The 15,608-nt window shown below is 61.5% G+C and overlaps 2 protein-coding genes across 5 annotated transcripts; one reads left to right on the top strand and one right to left on the bottom strand.

Annotated features, from left to right (window-relative positions):
• Positions 1-265: 265 nt before the first annotated feature.
• On the bottom strand, positions 266-15,451 carry STK16 (serine/threonine kinase 16). 3 transcript variants are annotated; one of them, XM_030486920.1, is made up of 21 exons: positions 15,263-15,451; positions 14,954-15,063; positions 14,465-14,567; positions 13,913-14,097; positions 13,519-13,634; positions 13,083-13,236; positions 12,652-12,874; positions 12,375-12,476; positions 12,000-12,152; positions 11,776-11,886; positions 11,064-11,337; positions 10,491-10,602; positions 10,199-10,366; positions 10,032-10,102; positions 9,442-9,558; positions 1,729-1,948; positions 1,516-1,649; positions 1,320-1,440; positions 1,150-1,245; positions 961-1,082; positions 266-872 (listed from the first exon to the last, which is right to left on the bottom strand). In XM_030486920.1, the coding sequence occupies exons 1-21, from the start codon at positions 15,387-15,389 to the stop codon at positions 734-736; spliced, it is 2,958 nt and encodes a 985-aa protein (XP_030342780.1). In that variant the 5' UTR covers positions 15,390-15,451; the 3' UTR covers positions 266-733. The 3 variants fall into 3 exon arrangements, with proteins under 3 accessions (XP_030342780.1, XP_030342781.1, XP_030342783.1); XM_030486921.1 differs by lacking the exon at positions 12,375-12,476; XM_030486923.1 differs by lacking the exons at positions 9,442-9,558; positions 10,032-10,102; positions 10,199-10,366; ... (10 more) ...; positions 14,954-15,063; positions 15,263-15,451 and adding an exon at positions 2,774-2,900.
• Positions 2,926-8,730, top strand: GLB1L (galactosidase beta 1 like). Of its 2 annotated transcripts, XM_030486930.1 has the most exons (17): positions 2,948-3,250; positions 3,388-3,545; positions 3,972-4,144; positions 4,457-4,607; positions 4,834-4,894; positions 5,143-5,237; positions 5,613-5,793; positions 5,877-5,935; positions 6,112-6,233; positions 6,436-6,476; positions 6,758-6,876; positions 7,015-7,089; positions 7,168-7,257; positions 7,362-7,475; positions 7,736-7,867; positions 8,205-8,420; positions 8,494-8,730. In XM_030486930.1, exons 1-17 carry the CDS (start codon positions 3,226-3,228, stop codon positions 8,710-8,712), a joined length of 2,031 nt encoding a protein of 676 aa, XP_030342790.1. In that variant the 5' UTR covers positions 2,948-3,225; the 3' UTR covers positions 8,713-8,730. The 2 variants fall into 2 exon arrangements, with proteins under 2 accessions (XP_030342789.1, XP_030342790.1); XM_030486929.1 differs by having other exon boundaries at positions 2,926-3,545.
• Positions 15,452-15,608: the final 157 nt, after the last annotated feature.

The following is a 15,608-nucleotide window of genomic DNA, read 5'->3' as shown; positions in this document are numbered from 1 at the left end:
GCACAGCCCCGGAGACTCTCAACAGCAGCGCACAGCTCCAGCTGCAGAGTTGTGTTAACTCCCATCAGGAGCGTGCTGGGGCCAGGGATTAACTTTCCCTGCTTACTGCTAATGCTCTCGCTGTGCCGCCCCAGCGGGGCTGTCCTTAGCTGTCCTCCACTGCTCTTCCCTCCAGCAACGCTTGGCTGCTTAACCCAGGCAGCGTGCCCTGCTCTCCTAATGCTCCTGGCAGGATCCCCTCCCCGTAGATAGGGACACACCCACCTCTGCAAGAACATCTTTTACTCCAAACACAAGGCAATGTCGGTGCCAGGAGCAGCAGCAGAGCGGGTGCTAAACCCCCTGCCTTGCTCCAGCACAGCACCAGGACCCCAACTGCAGCTCTTCCCCGGGCAGGAGCAACCCTCCTGGGGCACAGCGCTGCAGGGCCACTGCTGCCATCACCCGGGGGAGGTTCCACAGCACGCTCCTCTGCAAGCGCCAGGGGCAGCCAGGGCCCTGTGTTTAGCAGCAGGTCACATGCCCACAGTTCTGGAACACAGACCAAGTCCCATGCAGCAGCATCCAGGGCACAGAACACTCCAAATCCAACACACCCCAGCAAAGAGCAGCAGCTCTCCCCTGACCACAGCAATCCTCTCTGCAATGGCTCCACTGGGCAGCGGGGATGAGGGCAGCTGCTTTTCCCCTGGCTTGGCTTCAGGGTACGTTGCTGCCATGGGGTGGGACACGTTCAGATCTGTGTGGTGTCCTGTCCCGCCAGCGCTGGCTGCAGCCCCTCCAGCTGGTGGAGGATGTCATTTATGCTGGGTCGCTCCTGGGGGTTCACTGTCATCATGGAGAAGAGCAGGCGCTGCAAGGCAGCCGAGTACCTGGAAGAAAGATGGTAAGGGTGGTGTCCATGTGGTGCACAGCACAAGGGGCTGCCTGGGAGCAGGGTCACCCTCCCCAACCCCTCACCTGGTTGTGGAGGGCAAGGTGATGGGGTTCTGCACCGCCAGAGCCACGCTGTCGCCCTTCTGGAAGATGGCATCGTAGGGGCCCTCCCCAAACATCATGCAGTATAGCACGCAGCCTAGGGACTGGAGCATGGCGGGGTCAGGGCAGCCCCACAGCAGTGGGATGGGGGCGAGAGGACCGCATCCTTACCCAGACATCTGTGCGCTCATCTATGATGCACTGGCTCGGCACCGTGAAGAGCTCGGGGGCACGGTAGGAGATGGTGCAGCGCTGGGCAGCCCAGTCCTGCAGAGAGGAGGGTGAGGATGAAGGGCCCGGGGCAGGGACAGGCTGGCGGGATGATGTCCCAGACCACCCACCTGTATGGCCATGGCCTCCCGAGAGTTGTTGACTTCAATGCGAGCTTGGTTCATGGAGCCCAGGTCCATCAGCACGGGCCGGTCATCCTCATCCAGCAGTACGTTGGTGGGCTTGAGGTCCCTGTGGGAATGGATATCACCGAGTGCCTATTCAACCCCCTGCCTGCCCCCTTCAGCTGAGGCTGCTGGCCCCCACCTGTGTGCATAGCCCTTGCTGTGGATGGCTTGCAGCCCGCAGCAGATGCCATGGAGGATGAGGAGGATTCGCTGCTCTGGCATGAAGGTCCCTCTCTTTCGCAGTGCTTCCACCTCATTCCAGAGGGTCCCCCCCTGCAAATGCAAGCAGCTGGTCACCACTGTTGCTCCCAGTGGCAAGGGGGTGGGGGACAGCCAGGGGAGCCCCCCTCACCTTCACGTAAGGAAGGAGGAGCCAGGCTTCGTGCTTGGCGCCTTTCTCCACCATGCAGTGGGCCACCAGGCACAGGATGTTGGGGTGGTCGAAGAGGCCATGCATCTCCACCTCGTGCAGGGCAGCCTGGTGGTCCTCCTTGTCATGGCACAGGATGCGCTTCAGAGCGTAGAAGCGCCCGTCCCGCAGACCCTCCACCAGGTCCACGTAGCTGAAGCCCCTGCAAGGTGACGAGTGCAGCGTGGGTCAGGTGTCACACTGCTGTGGCACCCACATTTTGGCCTTGTGCCCAGCCTCAACTGTGTGCACCAAGGGGAGAGAAGCAGAGGGCAGCAGGTGCCTGCACCCCTCTCCATGGGAATACCCCAAACATGCACATTCCCCCTATCTTGGGGACGCATGCCAGACATCCAAAGCCTCCCCCTTCTGCATGAGCAACCCCACTGGTCCAATCACCCAACTCCCATGGGTCCAAGCACCCACTCGTGGGCATGACCAAGCCCTGCCACCCAGCATGAGAATACTCTGCCATACACAAGCACCCACTATGCTCAAGCATCTTCCCTCACCATGCTCAAGTATCTCCCCTGCCAAGCACAAACACCGCCTGTGCTCAAGCATTTTTGCACCATGTTCAAGCATCTCACACACACCTAAGCATACCCCCCCATGCCTGAGCATCACCCCCATGCCCAAACATTCCTTATAACTGAGCACACCCCCATCCCCCAGCGTCACCTCCACCCCCATGCATTCCCCCATGCCTGAACATCCCCTATGCGTGCGCATCACCCCCACGCCCAAGCAGCCCCCCCATGCCTGAGCATCACACCCATGCCCAAGCATCCCCCCGTGCACAAGCAGCCCCATGCCCGAGCAACCCCACGCCCAAGCACCCCCCAATGCCCAAGCATCACACCCATACCCAAGCATCGCCCCGCCAATGCCTGAGTCCCCCCATGCCCGAACATTCCCTACGCCTGAGCATCCCCCCGCTCGAGCCTCCCGCCGCCCGAGCTCCTCGCCGTTGCCGCCCCGCTCGCACCCCTCCGCCAGCCGGTGCAGCAGCAGGTATCGCGCTCCCCCCAGGCTGACGGTGCCGCGCGAGCAGACGCACAGCGCCTGCCCCATCGCCCGCCCGCGTCATCGCCCGCCGCGGCGCGTCACCCGCCGCGTCACCCGTCGCGTCACCCAGCGGGCGGGGCGCTGCCGCCTCCCCGGTGCCCGCTGCCGCCCGTCGGGGATCGCACGTTCGGGAGCCGGCGGGCTCGCGCCGCATTGTGACCCGGGTGGAACGCGGTGGCATCCCCCGGCTGCGAGCGGTGCGGGAGAGCAGCAGCATCCCCGCTACCGCGGCTGTAACCGAGGCTCCACCACCACCTCTCTGATGGAACAAGTGGGCTGAGCTCCCTCGAGGGCGTTTTGTCTGGTGGTGACACTATTACGAGGCTCCTTGTGCCCCAACGTGTGTCACCCACCACCCGGGGGGCACCGGGGATGTGCGGAGCTGGCTCGGGCCGTGGTAGGCTGCCTGCATCCCGTGCTGGGTGGGCTTTGGAGGGGTGATGTGCAGCTGGACCAGGCGGGCGGCCAGAGCTGCTTACCCGCTATCCGATGTTCCCCACAAGCTGTGCTGCTGCTCCCGGTCTCTGCTTGTAGGACCCTGGAGGAAGCGCCCGGCACTGGCCAAGAAGGATCATGTGATGGGGGTGTCCAAGTCCACTTTCGTCCCGCATCCCGGACCTGCCGAGTGCCCAGCAAGGATGGAGCTTCCGGCTCTTGCCCTGCTGCTGGCGGCGGGGCTCCTGCACACGCAGGTTAGCAAAACGGGTGGAAAGTTTGGGAGAAGTGCGCGGGGCTGAGCTATGAAGGATCCGGTGGGATGGCTCCGGGATCTGCCATGTCTCTACTCTTCCTGCAATGGCTCCCTTCTGCTGCAGAATGTCCCACTTGCACTCCCAGCTCCCTGCACAAATGCCCAGCAGCGTGCATCCTGCAAACTGCTACAAGCTCAGCTGCAGGGTGTTTGATTAGTGAGGGGGACCATCAGGTGGTGCAAATGACTGCTCCGCCTGTCCCTCCTGCTCTCCTGGGGCAGTATGGTATCTGCCTTGTCCCTACACAGAGGATGAGGAGAGTCTCACCCAGGAATCAGCCCCCATCAGTCCCTGTCCCAGTGTGGGAGAGGGTGGCTGGGCTTGGGGAGGGTCTGCAGCCCCCCCAGCACTGCCCCTCTCCCGCAGGCCTCCCCGCTGTCACGCTCCTTCGAGCTGGATTATGAGGAGGATTGCTTCCGCAAGGACGGTGTCCCTTTCCGCTACATCTCGGGCAGCATCCACTACGCCCGTGTCCCGCGCCCTGCCTGGAGGGACCGACTCCTCAAGATGTACATGAGCGGACTGAGTGCTGTGCAGGTGTAAGTGACAGGGGCACAGCCCACAGCTGCCCCTCAGGGTCTCTGGGGTCCTTGGAGCAGGGACAGAGGCAAGGGTGCTCTCTGATCACAGGCAGCGAGGACTAGCCCTTGCATTGGGCTGACTGCGACCCGCAGGACGCCCCTGCCAGACACAAGCATGAGCCTGGACTAGACCCAGTCCAGCCCCATTTACCATCCTCTGCTCAGGCTGGAATCCAGTTCCCAGGAGCAGAGGAACCAGCCTGTGGGATGGCTCGCCGTCATGCTGGGGTGCCCTTAGTCCCCATGTGGTGATCTTCCCTCTCACCCCAGTTATGTCCCCTGGAACTACCACGAGCCACGGCCAGGGGTTTATGACTTTGCTGGGGACCGGGACGTGGAAGCCTTCTTGGACCTGACAGCTGAGCTGGGGCTGCTGGTGATCCTGCGGCCGGGGCCCTACATCTGTGCGGAATGGGAGATGGTGAGTCCCAGACCCTAGCCTGGCACAGAAGGGTGATGGGTGGTCTGGGATGGGCACAGGTGCTCCAGCTCTGGTGCAAGGCAGCTATGCCCAGGCTGCTGCCCCCAGCACACATGCCACTCTGGTGCTAGGCATTAGCATTACGCTGGCCAGGTTTCGGCTGTGTATCAGCCCAGGTTGCTGAGTGGTTCTTCTGCCTCCCTCTCTGCTGTGCATGTTTTTTCAGGGTGGCCTGCCCTCCTGGCTGCTGTGGAAACCAGACATTGTCCTGCGCTCCTCCGACCCCGGTGAGCCTCAGCATGGGGCTGTGAGCACCATGTTCTTAGAGTCTGCTGCCAGTCTCCATGCACCTGCCTGCCCTGCGTGTGTGTTCTCTCCCATCTTCTCCATTTTTTGAGAGCCCTGTAGTTTGTTTTCCACCTCTCCCATCATGCTTGGCCCTGCCTCGTCTGCTCCTTTCTCCTCCTGGCAGGGCTGGCTGCAAGTGGGCTGAGGTGGACACTGCAGCCAGGTGAGCTGCCCTCTGTCCCCCCAGCCTACCTGGCAGCTGTGGACTCCTGGCTCCATGTCCTGCTACCCAAGATCAAGCCACACCTGTACCAGCATGGGGGGAACATCATCAGCGTGCAGGTAGGGTGCTGTAGGGCCTGGCCCCCTGCCCTGTGTGGGTCATTTTTGGATGTGCCCCAAAAAGCCACCTGTGCCCCCTGCACCGTGACCTCATCTGGCACAGCTCACTCTTAGATAAATCCCTCCCAACCTCTGGGCCTGGCTTTAAACCCAAGGCTGGGACTCTGGGGTACCCACTACACCTCAATTGTGGTTTGAGGGACACTGGCAGAGCTGGGGGTCATGGTGGGGCTGGAAGGTCATTCTCAGGACCCACCTGGGGGCTTTCACGACATCTGACGATGTCATGAGGGAAGGGGGGAGCTGGATGCTCATCCCAGTGGGAGTGGGACCTGCCATATGCATGCTGGGTGCCAGCCGCTGCCCTGATTGCAGGTGGAGAATGAATATGGGAGCTACTATGCCTGTGACTATGGGTACCTGCGGCACCTGCTGGGCTCCTTCCGGGCGCTGCTGGGGAGCGAGGTGCTGCTCTTCACCACTGATGGCACACGGGCAGAGGAGCTGCGCTGCGGCACGCTGCAGGGGCTCTATGCCACTGTCGACTTTGGGCCAGGTACCTCTGGGAAGGGGGGGAAGGAGAGGGTATGGCGGTCCCTGCTCTGTCCCTCTCCAACCTCCCTCCCTACACCTCCACAGGCTCCAATATGACAGAGGCATTTGGAGCCCAGCGCTGGGTTGAGCCGAAGGGGCCCCTGGTGAGCTTGACTTGGGCACCGTGGGGGCAATGACCCACGATGGCTTTGGGGAGGTGGACGGCTGGGGGGGCGAGGCAAGAGGGGAGCTGGGGCCAGGCTACAGCTGAGCAGGGGGTATGTGGCTGACAGAGGGTTGACAGGAGCTCTGGGTGGGTGACAGTCCCTTTCTTCCCCAGGTGAACTCCGAGTACTACACAGGCTGGCTGGACTACTGGGGGGAGGCTCACGCCAGCACCAGCTCGTTGGATGTGGCCCGGGGGCTGGAGGACATGCTGCAGCTGGGAGCCAGCGTCAACATGCAAGTTGTCAGCTGGTGGGGCACAGCCTAGGGGGGGATTGCCCTCCCATCTCCACCACTGGAGTGGGCATTGCCACTCACCTTCATCCTACAGGGCTCAGCAGGCAGGGCTGGCACTGGGCGCAGCAGGAAGGGGGCAGCGTATGGTCAGCCCCTGCTGAGTGTGTGGGGTGCTGATGGGGCTCTCTGGGGTGTCCCGTAGGTACATGTTCCATGGGGGGACAAACTTCGCCTACTGGAGTGGTGAGTAGGTCCCTGCCCTGGGGAGGAGGTGGATGCTGCAATGCTGGGGGGCTTTCCTTGGCTATCCCTGAGGAGCCTGCTTCAGGCTTTTGTTCTGTCCCATGGTGTGTTCTGACCCAAGGGCCCCTGAACCCAAACTTGGGACTCCTTTTGTCCCCAGGCAGGGTGTCCCAGTCCCGGGTCATGCCCCTCCATTGCATTGCAACCAGCCGAGGACTGGGTTCCATGACCTGAGCTCTGGCAGAGCCCCTTTCTCCAGCTCCCATAGCTTCCCTGGCCAGGTGCTGACTTCAAGGACCAGTACAAACCAGTGACCACCAGCTACGACTATGATGCCCCACTTTCAGAGGCAGGAGACCCCACTGAGAAGCTGTTTGCCATCCGCACAGTCATCAGCAAGGTGCTGAGCCTGGCAGGAGGAGGGGGACAGTACTGGGCACCACTGCCTGTGCCAGGGAAGAGTGGGACACAGAGGGACCTGGCAGGGCAGGGGCGTCTCCTGCTTGCCCTGAGGGGCAGCTGACAGCTTGCTTTTCAGTTCCAGTCCCTGCCAGCCGGCCCGATGCCACCTGCCACCCCCAAGTATTCCTATGGCCGGGTGGCCCTGCAGAAGGTGAGTGCCTGCCCGAGGGGCTGTGCTGCTCCTGCCTGGCACTGGCTGGCTGCCCAGCGCCCACCCCTCTCTTTGCAGCATGCCGACCTCCTGGATGCCTTGGAAGTGCTGTGCCCCTCTGGGCCCATCCAGAGCCAGCTCCCCCTCACCTTTGAGGCCATAAAGCAGGTGAGGGGCCTAGGCTTGCCTGCCCTGCCCTGGCTCTGGGGTGGAGGAGCAGAGCTCATCTTCAGCCCTGTTTTCCTTTCTATGCCCTTCGCTGTGTCCCGCAGGCCCATGGATTTGTGGTGTACCGCACGCAGCTGCCCTGGGATGTCCTGGACCCAGCCACGCTGGACGCTCCTCCCCACAGCATCTGCGACCGCGGCTACGTGATGCTGCAGAAGGTGAGAATACAGGAGCACAGGCATCCCTTGCCCAGCACTCGGGGTCCTGCGGGCAGCAGGGCTGTGCCATTCCAGAGGCTCAGGAAGCGCCAAGGTGCTGAGAGCCACACTGAGCCCTTGTGGGATAGCCCTCTGGCCTGAATTTGCCCCCTTTGGGGTGGAGGGCAGCCCTGAGCTGGCTCAGCGGGAGCAGGCAGCCAGCAGCATTTGAGGCGGTGGGATCTGGGCATGGGGCAGCAGCGCTGACCCTGTGGCTGCAGGAGTACCACGGGACATTGGAGCGGGACGGGCAGACAACACTGCGTGTGACGGGGAGGACAGGGGACACCTTGGATGTGCTCCTGGAGAACATGGGCAGGATCAGCTTCGGGGCCAACATCAGCGACTTCAAGGTGAGGGCAGTGGGCCCTGGCGCTCTGGATGGGATGGCCTGGCCACCCATCTGGCTAAACACTGCCATCCACCACAGACCCGAGCCATGGCAAGGCCACCCCAAACCTGCTCTCTGGTTAATCTCACACCACCCCCTGACAAACCTCCCAGGATAGGGCTGTGAGGTGGTCATCCCTCTCTCCACTTGTGCTGCCACAGCAGCCAGGGCCACACAGCCCCTTGGAGGTGATCCCATTGCACCTTCACTGCTGCGAGGGGCATATGCCCTGGGGAAGCCAAGGATGCTTCTGCCCTGGCACATCCTGCTGCATCGTTTTCCCTCCTGCTCCATCTCAGGGCTTGCTGGGGAACCTCTCTTTGGACTCTAGCCCTCTCAGCAACTGGCTGATCTATCCCCTGGACATAGACGCTGCCATCCAGCAGGGCTGGCCCCACGCTGCCCTGCCAAAATCAAGCAGCAGGGGCAGAGCAGGGCCAGCCTTCTACACTGGGACCTTTGAGACCCCTGGCATTGCCTGGGACACCTTCGTGAAGTTCCCAGGTTGGAGCAAGGTATGGTGGTGTGTAACCGGGAGAGGGAGTGAGGGTGAAGAGCAGCACAGCTTGTCCCATATCCATCTTCCAGGGCCAGCTGTGGATAAATGGCTTCAACCTGGGCCGGTACTGGCCCCGCCGTGGACCCCAGCAGACCCTCTTCGTGCCTGGCTCAGTGCTGCATGTTGGCCGCCCCAACAACATCACAGTGCTGGAGCTGGAGGAGGCACCCTCCACCCCTCTTTTGTTCTTCCTAGACCAACCCCTTTTCAACAGGACCCTTGGCCACAGCACTGTGGCCACAGAATAAACACTGGGCTGCCAGGCAGCAGTGTCGCCTCTTGCTGGGGCTGTGGAGATGCACAGGGGGCTGGTGAAGCATCAGAGGTGAGCAGAGGGGCTGCAGGGCCCTAGGAAAGGGGCATATGTCCCAGTATGGACATCCAGAGCTTCTGCCCTCCTCTAGGGTAAGGCAGGAGAGAGGGGCCCAGGATTGAACTCATTTTGCATGTTAATCCCACACTCGTCCCAAATAGTTTCAGGGCTCATGCTGACTCCCCCACACACACCTCGGGGGTCAAGGCACCTCTTTATTGATAATGCAGGCAGAGGAGGTAGTTGCTAACAGGATACAGCCAAGATGCCGATGGCATCCAGGAGAGGGAAGGGGAAAGCACAGTCTAGAGGGTGCCCAGAGGCATGGCTGTAGGTAGCCCAGGACTGCATGATCCACGTGTTTGTTGTGTCCCACCACCACGTGCAGCAGCTTACAAGGGAGCCATGAGAAAAGCTGGCAGCAGGACACTCGCCACAAAACAGTCCTGGCACCTCACAGTAGGCCATGGGAACCTCCCAGCTGTAATGTCCCCAGCATGACATTCATACCCAGAGCCTTGCCAGAGTTGCTCCAGAGTGTGACATGGCCAGCTCAGTCCCTCTGACCAGCACTGCTCTGCAGGCTCTCCCTCACTGCAGCCAGTGCTCAGCCCTGTCTCCACCACACCGGTCCTTGGCAGGTGACAGCAGCCCCCAGCCTTACGTGTGGGCAGCCCGGGCCCGGCGGTGGGTTTGCAGGCAGGCTGTGGAGCAGAAGGAGAAGTCGAGGTAATGGAAGGGGATCTGGCCCAGCAAGGACTCTCCACAATGCCAGCAGCGGCTGCAGGAAAGAGCAGAGGTAGCTCTGAGTGAAGGGGTCGCTTACAAGAGGGTTAGAGGAGAAGAGGATTCACTCCTGAGCTGTGACATAAGACACCAGGAGCACGGTGTGCGGCACTTCAAGGCAGGCTGAACATGTGGGATATCTGGCCCCATAGGGGTTATAAAGCCCCTGCCCAGATCAGCATAGGCAGGGCTGGCTGTCCACAAGCCTGTGAGGTGACATAGGGAAGGAATATGGTATGTGGGATCAGGGACAGGGGCACAGGAGTAGTTGGAGGGTTGGCTTGCCATAGATCTGGCTGCAAGTGGACCAAGGTGTCCTTTGCAAACTATTTGGGGGAGGCAGGACAAGAGAGGGAGAAAGCTTTTACACAGGGACTTCTGGGAATGAGAACTGCAGCAAGAAGGGCAGGGAACAGCTGTGCTGATGTTGGAGAGTTGTCTGCAGAGCCATGCTGTCGGGGCTATTACCTGATGTTAGCAAGAGTTGTGCTAGTGTCCTGCAGCTGCAAAGCCAGCCTCCGTTCGGCAGCCAGTGCCCTCTGGAGAGCAGAGACACAGCTCAGTCCCCCCACAGAGCCCACCTCACTGGCACTGCCCCAGCTGGGCTGGATCCCCTTCCCCTTGCACGGCCTCACCTTCTCCCTGTCGGACAGGGCTGCGAACCGCTGCTTCTCTGCCTGCTCCTGCTCCTGGCGCTGCCGCTCCTCCCGCTGCGCGTGCTCCCGCTGCTTCCGCTGCGCCTTCTGTGCCCGCTTCTTCTCCAGCTTCTTGGCCTCCATCTCCTGCGTCAGGGGCCCTGGCACCTGGAGGCAGAGGGCAGTCAGCATCTCCCAGTGAGCCATGAGCAATGGCACAAGTGGGCAAGGAGTGCTTTATTCTGGGGTCCCCCCAGCCCCCAGAAATGGAGGGCCGAGGGCAGGCACCCACCTTGGCACGGCTGTAGTCATACTTGTCTGGATGGTCCACCATGAACTTGCGGAAGGTGTTGCAGGTCAGTTTGTCAGCAGAGACACAGTACGGGGTCCTCTCCTGATCATCTCTGAAGACAAGGAAGACCAGCTCAGCCTGCTGGTGTCCCACAGGGCTGTGAGCCCAGCGACTCCCCAGAGATACAACAGGTACTGCAGGCCAGGCTATTGCAGCTAAGGAGGGGAAAGTTGCTTATCCCTGCCGCAGAATCCCCCAAATCCTTCCTTTTTTGCATCTCAAATGCCCTGCAAAGGTAGGTCTCATCCCTACCCTCTGAACTGCCTACCAATAAACCTGGGAGCACTTTGAGGCAATGCCTGCCCACTGCTGTACCAGACCAGGCAGGCAGAGAACAGTGGTTCAGCTCTTATGCCTCCTGTAACAAACCCAGACACCCCAGCTGGCAGACACCAACCCTGGCTGTCTCAGGACAAGGCTGGCACCAGTCTCCCTGGGCTGAGACAGGAGCATGTCACTGGGCTCCCACAGCAGGGCTATGCTTGTCAACCACTGGGCGCCCTGCAGCCGTACCTCAGGGCAGGGTCCGCCCCTGCCTCCAGCAGCAGGCACACTGCCTCAGCCTTCCCTGCCCGTGCTGCCACGTGAAGCAGGGTGCAGCCATGCTCATCCACGGGCTGGTTGAGCAGGGAGCGGGGCATATCCAGGGGCTGTGTGCCCTCCCCATCCTCGCCATTCGCTGGCAGGGCCATGCTCTCTGGTACACCCAGGAGGTGCCGCAGCATCCCCACATCCCCTGTTTTGCAGGCGGTGAACAGGGCATCGCGGAGCTGGGTCTGAGGGTCTCCTGTGAGGGAAGAACAGGAGGGGAGTCTGATGGCTTCCTGGGCAGAGCAATGCTCTGGTATGACCAGGAAACACACATGGCACAGTTAAAGCATTATCCTACTGGCTGGATTTGGGCACTGCAGGATCTTCAGCATCCTCAGAGTCTGTGACAATGTGTCATGGCATTGCTGGGCACTGTTAGCAGCAGTTGAGCCCTCTCCCAAGACGAGACACACTCCAATCCCCCCACACACCTGACTTAGCCAAGTGCTGCCCGTCCCGAGTTCAGAGCTACTGCTCTGAACACAGGGCTCACTCAAAGGCATGTGGCTGCACTACAGCCATCTCACATCCAGCTGCTCTGGGCACCTGTGTGACAACATGCTCTCCACCCTGCTGCAAAGCCACCAGGAAACGGGGCAGGCATTCACCTGGCCCAGCTCCAGACTCCACCTACCTCCATCGCTCCAGGGAAGGGGCTCAGCCTCCCCTTGCAGCTCCGTCACCAGCTCCAGGCCAGGCTGCCCACACTGGGTACCATGGCATCCTGTCTCTTCAGCACAGGGCCCTGCACAGGGAGCACACGGTGAGGGAGAGGGCCATGGCCAGCCTGCACCCAGACAAGGCAGTCCCTTCCCCGACACCTTCCTGTGCTGCCCCCAGCCAGTTCTTCCCCCTCACCTTTCTCCACCTTCTTGTCCCTCTTCTTCCTCCTTTTGCGGTTTCGCTTGGGCATCACCTCGAACTCCCGGAGGTCCAAGGTCCCCAGTGTCACTTCCACAGTCTCCAGTTCCCCTGCAGGGCTTTCCTCCTCCTCTTCCTCCTCCTCTGGGGCTGAGGGGGATGGTAAGACAGGGGCTGAGGCCCCATACACAGCATGAATCGCTCTGGGCTCTCAGCCAAGCACACCCTGCCCTTCTCCCCAGCACAAGGTCCCACTCTGCAGATCCCCACTGTGGTGCCAGGCCTTGTCACAGGGCTGCAAATCTGGCCCTGCACCGTAATACCAGACCCCCCTACCTGCTCAGTCATATGTCCCTCCATGGCTCAACTCACCATTTGTGTCCTCCTGCGGGGCATCCACCTCTACTTTATGCCGCCTCTTCTGCCAGCCCTTCCGGGGAGACCCAGTGATATCCTCCAGTGGCGTGTCCTTCCCTGGGCAGCAAGGGTGCTCCTGTCATTGTCTGGGGACAGGGAGCACCCCATGTCTCCAGGGATTGAGGGTTGGAGAGCTAGCACCTCCACCCCACAGGGCAGCACCTCCTAATGCACAAGCACCATGTCACCCCACCTGCTCTGATCCGCAGGCACTGGGGCTGGTCCAACTCACCATACACCTGCAGGCTGGCCAGCGCACTGTGGACTCGCAGCACCTCTCGCAGGGTGGCCCTGCGGGTGCTGAGGGGAATGTGGCAGATGCGAAGGTCGCCCCGGGTGAGGGGTGGGTTCCTGCCACCAAACAGCAGTGCACGGTTGTGACGAGGGGCCCGGAGGAAGATGCGCTGAGCTTCATTGAGGTGCTGTGCCCAGGCTGACAGCAGGTCCTGAATATCCTGAGGAGGAAGGGGAGGCACTGTGAAGTCCTGAGCACACTGCATGGATACAGGTAGCTCTGGGGCAGGACAGACCCAGGACAGAGCAGCCTCATTTGGGCCCTGACCCTCTTCCAGACCTCACACCCCACCCAAGCCCTCCAGCATTGTGGTGGCACCTCACAGAGCCAGTCACTTCCCAGGGCCCAGTGCTATGGTGCATCCTCACCTTGAGCAAGGCAGCCTCATTGTAACGCCGCAGGGAGGCTCCAGCTGACCTGGGTGCCGAGCCTGGATTGTGGGCATCCCGCAGGCTCTGGGCTGTGCCCCGCCGGGCTCGCACCGTGTAGCGGTGGAACGTCTTGTGCTCCTGCACCTGGGGGCTGTGCAGAGGGGCAGGCATGAGCAACAGGGCCCATGCATGCAGAGGAGCTGATGCTCCTGGGACCCTGGAGGGCATGTGGCTTTCCCCTGAGTCCCTAAAGATTAGTATTTCTCTAGCAGCACGACTGGGCTTAGCCAGCTTTCAAGCAAAGACTGGGAGCTCTGGGTGCTCAGGGTGTGGTAAGCACTGTGATGGAGGAGTGTGGGGGGTGGCCATTCAATGCCTAACCCCATTGACCGTGCCCAGAGGGCCAACCCTAGCTCCGTCCCACTGTACTCACCCTCGGAACACAGCTCCTGCGAAGTGCCCGCCGCCCATCATCAGCACAACCCAGCACGTGCTCGCATCGAGGCTCTGCAGTGATGCTGCCAGCTCCACTGACTCCTCAGCGCCACCCTGATACATAGACAGCCTTGCTAGCACCCATGGGTTCACCTTGTTACCTCTTGCTGTCCCCCAGAACACAGAGCAACCCCTCTGCCAGCACCAGAAGCAGGTTTCTGGAGCAGCCCAGAGTTAAAAACCAGACCACCAGCAAGCCTGGGGCTTTGAACTGACACCACAAACCACCCTTCCCATCATGGCACGCGGGGGACTGCCAGACAGATGTCTCCACCCAAGTGCCACGTTTCTTCTCTGAGGTCCCTCTCCCAATAAGCTGGGCTGTGACTTGCCTTCCCAGTGCCCAGCACGCAGCGGTAGGCAGAGATGAGCTGGCCCTTTGCGTTGCGGAACAGCACCCTGTGGGAACGAGGGATCTGGGGGGTCCCGGGGCTGTCGCTGGCAGAGGGTGGCAACTCTGACTCACTGCTTGAATCGGAGCTCTCTGAATCGGACCCCGAGATGCTGGAGACACTACCTGCAAAGGAAAGGAATGAAGCTGTAGAGCTGGGCGAAGATTAAACAACAGCCTCCCCAAAACTTTGCAGGTGACTCAAAGGGCTAGCCCACAACCGCAGACATGTCCTGTCCAATACCCTACATATCACAAGGGGGCTCTGGCCCAAAGACTCCCTGTCTAGGCAGGGACTAAGCTAGAACTAGAACACCCTCTTCTCCCCATAACAAGTCAGCCGCGCTCAGGAGCAGTGCTGGATTCCCAGAAAACCCCACAGGGGCAGAACAAAGGGACTCTGAGCTGGCAGAGGTTTCACCCCTGCACAGAACAGCCCCACCGAGGCCACTGAGAGCCCCTGGGCTCTGCTGGGGGAGGCTCCATTCCTCACCTGCGCGGGTCTTCTCCTCAAACACTTCTATTGGCAACGTCTGGCGCCCCAGGAGCCGCTGCTTTAGGTTGAAGCGGTGCCAGTCAAGACGGTAGTGCTCAGTCTGTGGAGGAAAGAGGTATGAGCCAGCAGGGTCTTGGTCCATGGAAACCTCCACCACCAAGGGGCTGAGGTGGCAGACCCTGAGGGCTAAGCTGATGCTGGGACTCTGCAGTGATCCTGACTGGAACACTATCATACACGAAGGAGTTAGCCACCTAACAGTTAACCTAAAAAGGCACAGGCTTGTGCTGCATGCACCAGTTACCTCCAGTAAATGACATTTTAAGTGATAATGTGCAGCCTCCAGGTGCCAGATCCCAAAAGGACATGGGCAGCCGAGCTCTGGGAAGCAGCCAGCAGTGGGCTGCACTGTGCTGGGGCTGAGCCTCAGCAGCAGAACCTCACCGCCCTGTTCCTATCTCACGCTGGCCGCTCAGCCCCACTCACCTGCTCCTCCCGGCTGGTGAACACTTGCTCACAGGTGGAGCAGCACATCCGCTCCGGCACCGCGGGGACCCCATGGGCTTTCTCCTCACTGCCAGCAGCTGCAGGTTTCTCTGCAAGAAGAAGGAAAGACTCTGCACAGAGCCCTATGGCTGTAGAGGGAACTTGGGGACCTTGGCACCCACCCACCAGGCAGCTCCCATGCACCAGGATAGCCGCCCAAGCTGTGCTAGGGACAGAGCTCCTTCTCTGTGGCGGACGGGAGCTTGGGCACATACTCCCTCCCCCGCCGCCACGCGGAGCCGCACGCACCGTGGCTCACCGGTGCCGGCTCGGCGCCCCAGGCCTCCGCAGCAACTCCGGTGAGGAGGGTGAGCCCGCGCAGCAGGGCGGCGTCCTGGGCGGCCTCGAAAACCGACCTGCTCTCCGGGGCCGCCATCGCTCCTGCTCCCCGCGGAACGGACAGCGCCTGAGCCACAGGCCTGGACCTGGGGCCAGCGAGAACCACCCGCGGGTGATCGGACGGGCTCCGTCCTCCCCGCCTGCCCGGGGTCCCTGCCCCAGCCCTCCCTGCGGCGGGACCCACCCGCAGCCGCAGCCCCCGGGATCGCCTCACCCCGTTAGTGCCCTGGGGCCGTTACCGCCGCGATTCTCCCCT

Source organism: Strigops habroptila, chromosome 5, assembly GCF_004027225.2.
Source record: "Strigops habroptila isolate Jane chromosome 5, bStrHab1.2.pri, whole genome shotgun sequence".
NCBI classification, from domain to species: domain Eukaryota; kingdom Metazoa; phylum Chordata; class Aves; order Psittaciformes; family Psittacidae; genus Strigops; species Strigops habroptila.
Note: the sequence above shows the minus strand (reverse complement) of the source record. Positions and strands in the feature narration are given on the sequence as shown.

Coding starts and splice junctions, on each gene's coding strand:
- GLB1L (XM_030486929.1), top strand. CDS start 3,294: ATGTGCAGCTGGACCAGGCGGGCGGCCAGAGCTGCTTACCCGCTATCC. Junction 4,608..4,833: donor TCTGTGCGGAATGGGAGATG/GTGAGTCCCAGA, acceptor ATGTTTTTTCAG/GGTGGCCTGCCCTCCTGGCT. Junction 5,936..6,111: donor TTGAGCCGAAGGGGCCCCTG/GTGAGCTTGACT, acceptor TTTCTTCCCCAG/GTGAACTCCGAGTACTACAC.
- STK16 (XM_030486920.1), bottom strand. CDS start 15,389: ATGGCGGCCCCGGAGAGCAGGTCGGTTTTCGAGGCCGCCCAGGACGCC. Junction 14,098..14,464: donor TGAGGAGAAGACCCGCGCAG/GTGAGGAATGGA, acceptor TTTCCTTTGCAG/GTAGTGTCTCCAGCATCTCG. Junction 873..960: donor ACCTTGCCCTCCACAACCAG/GTGAGGGGTTGG, acceptor TCTTTCTTCCAG/GTACTCGGCTGCCTTGCAGC.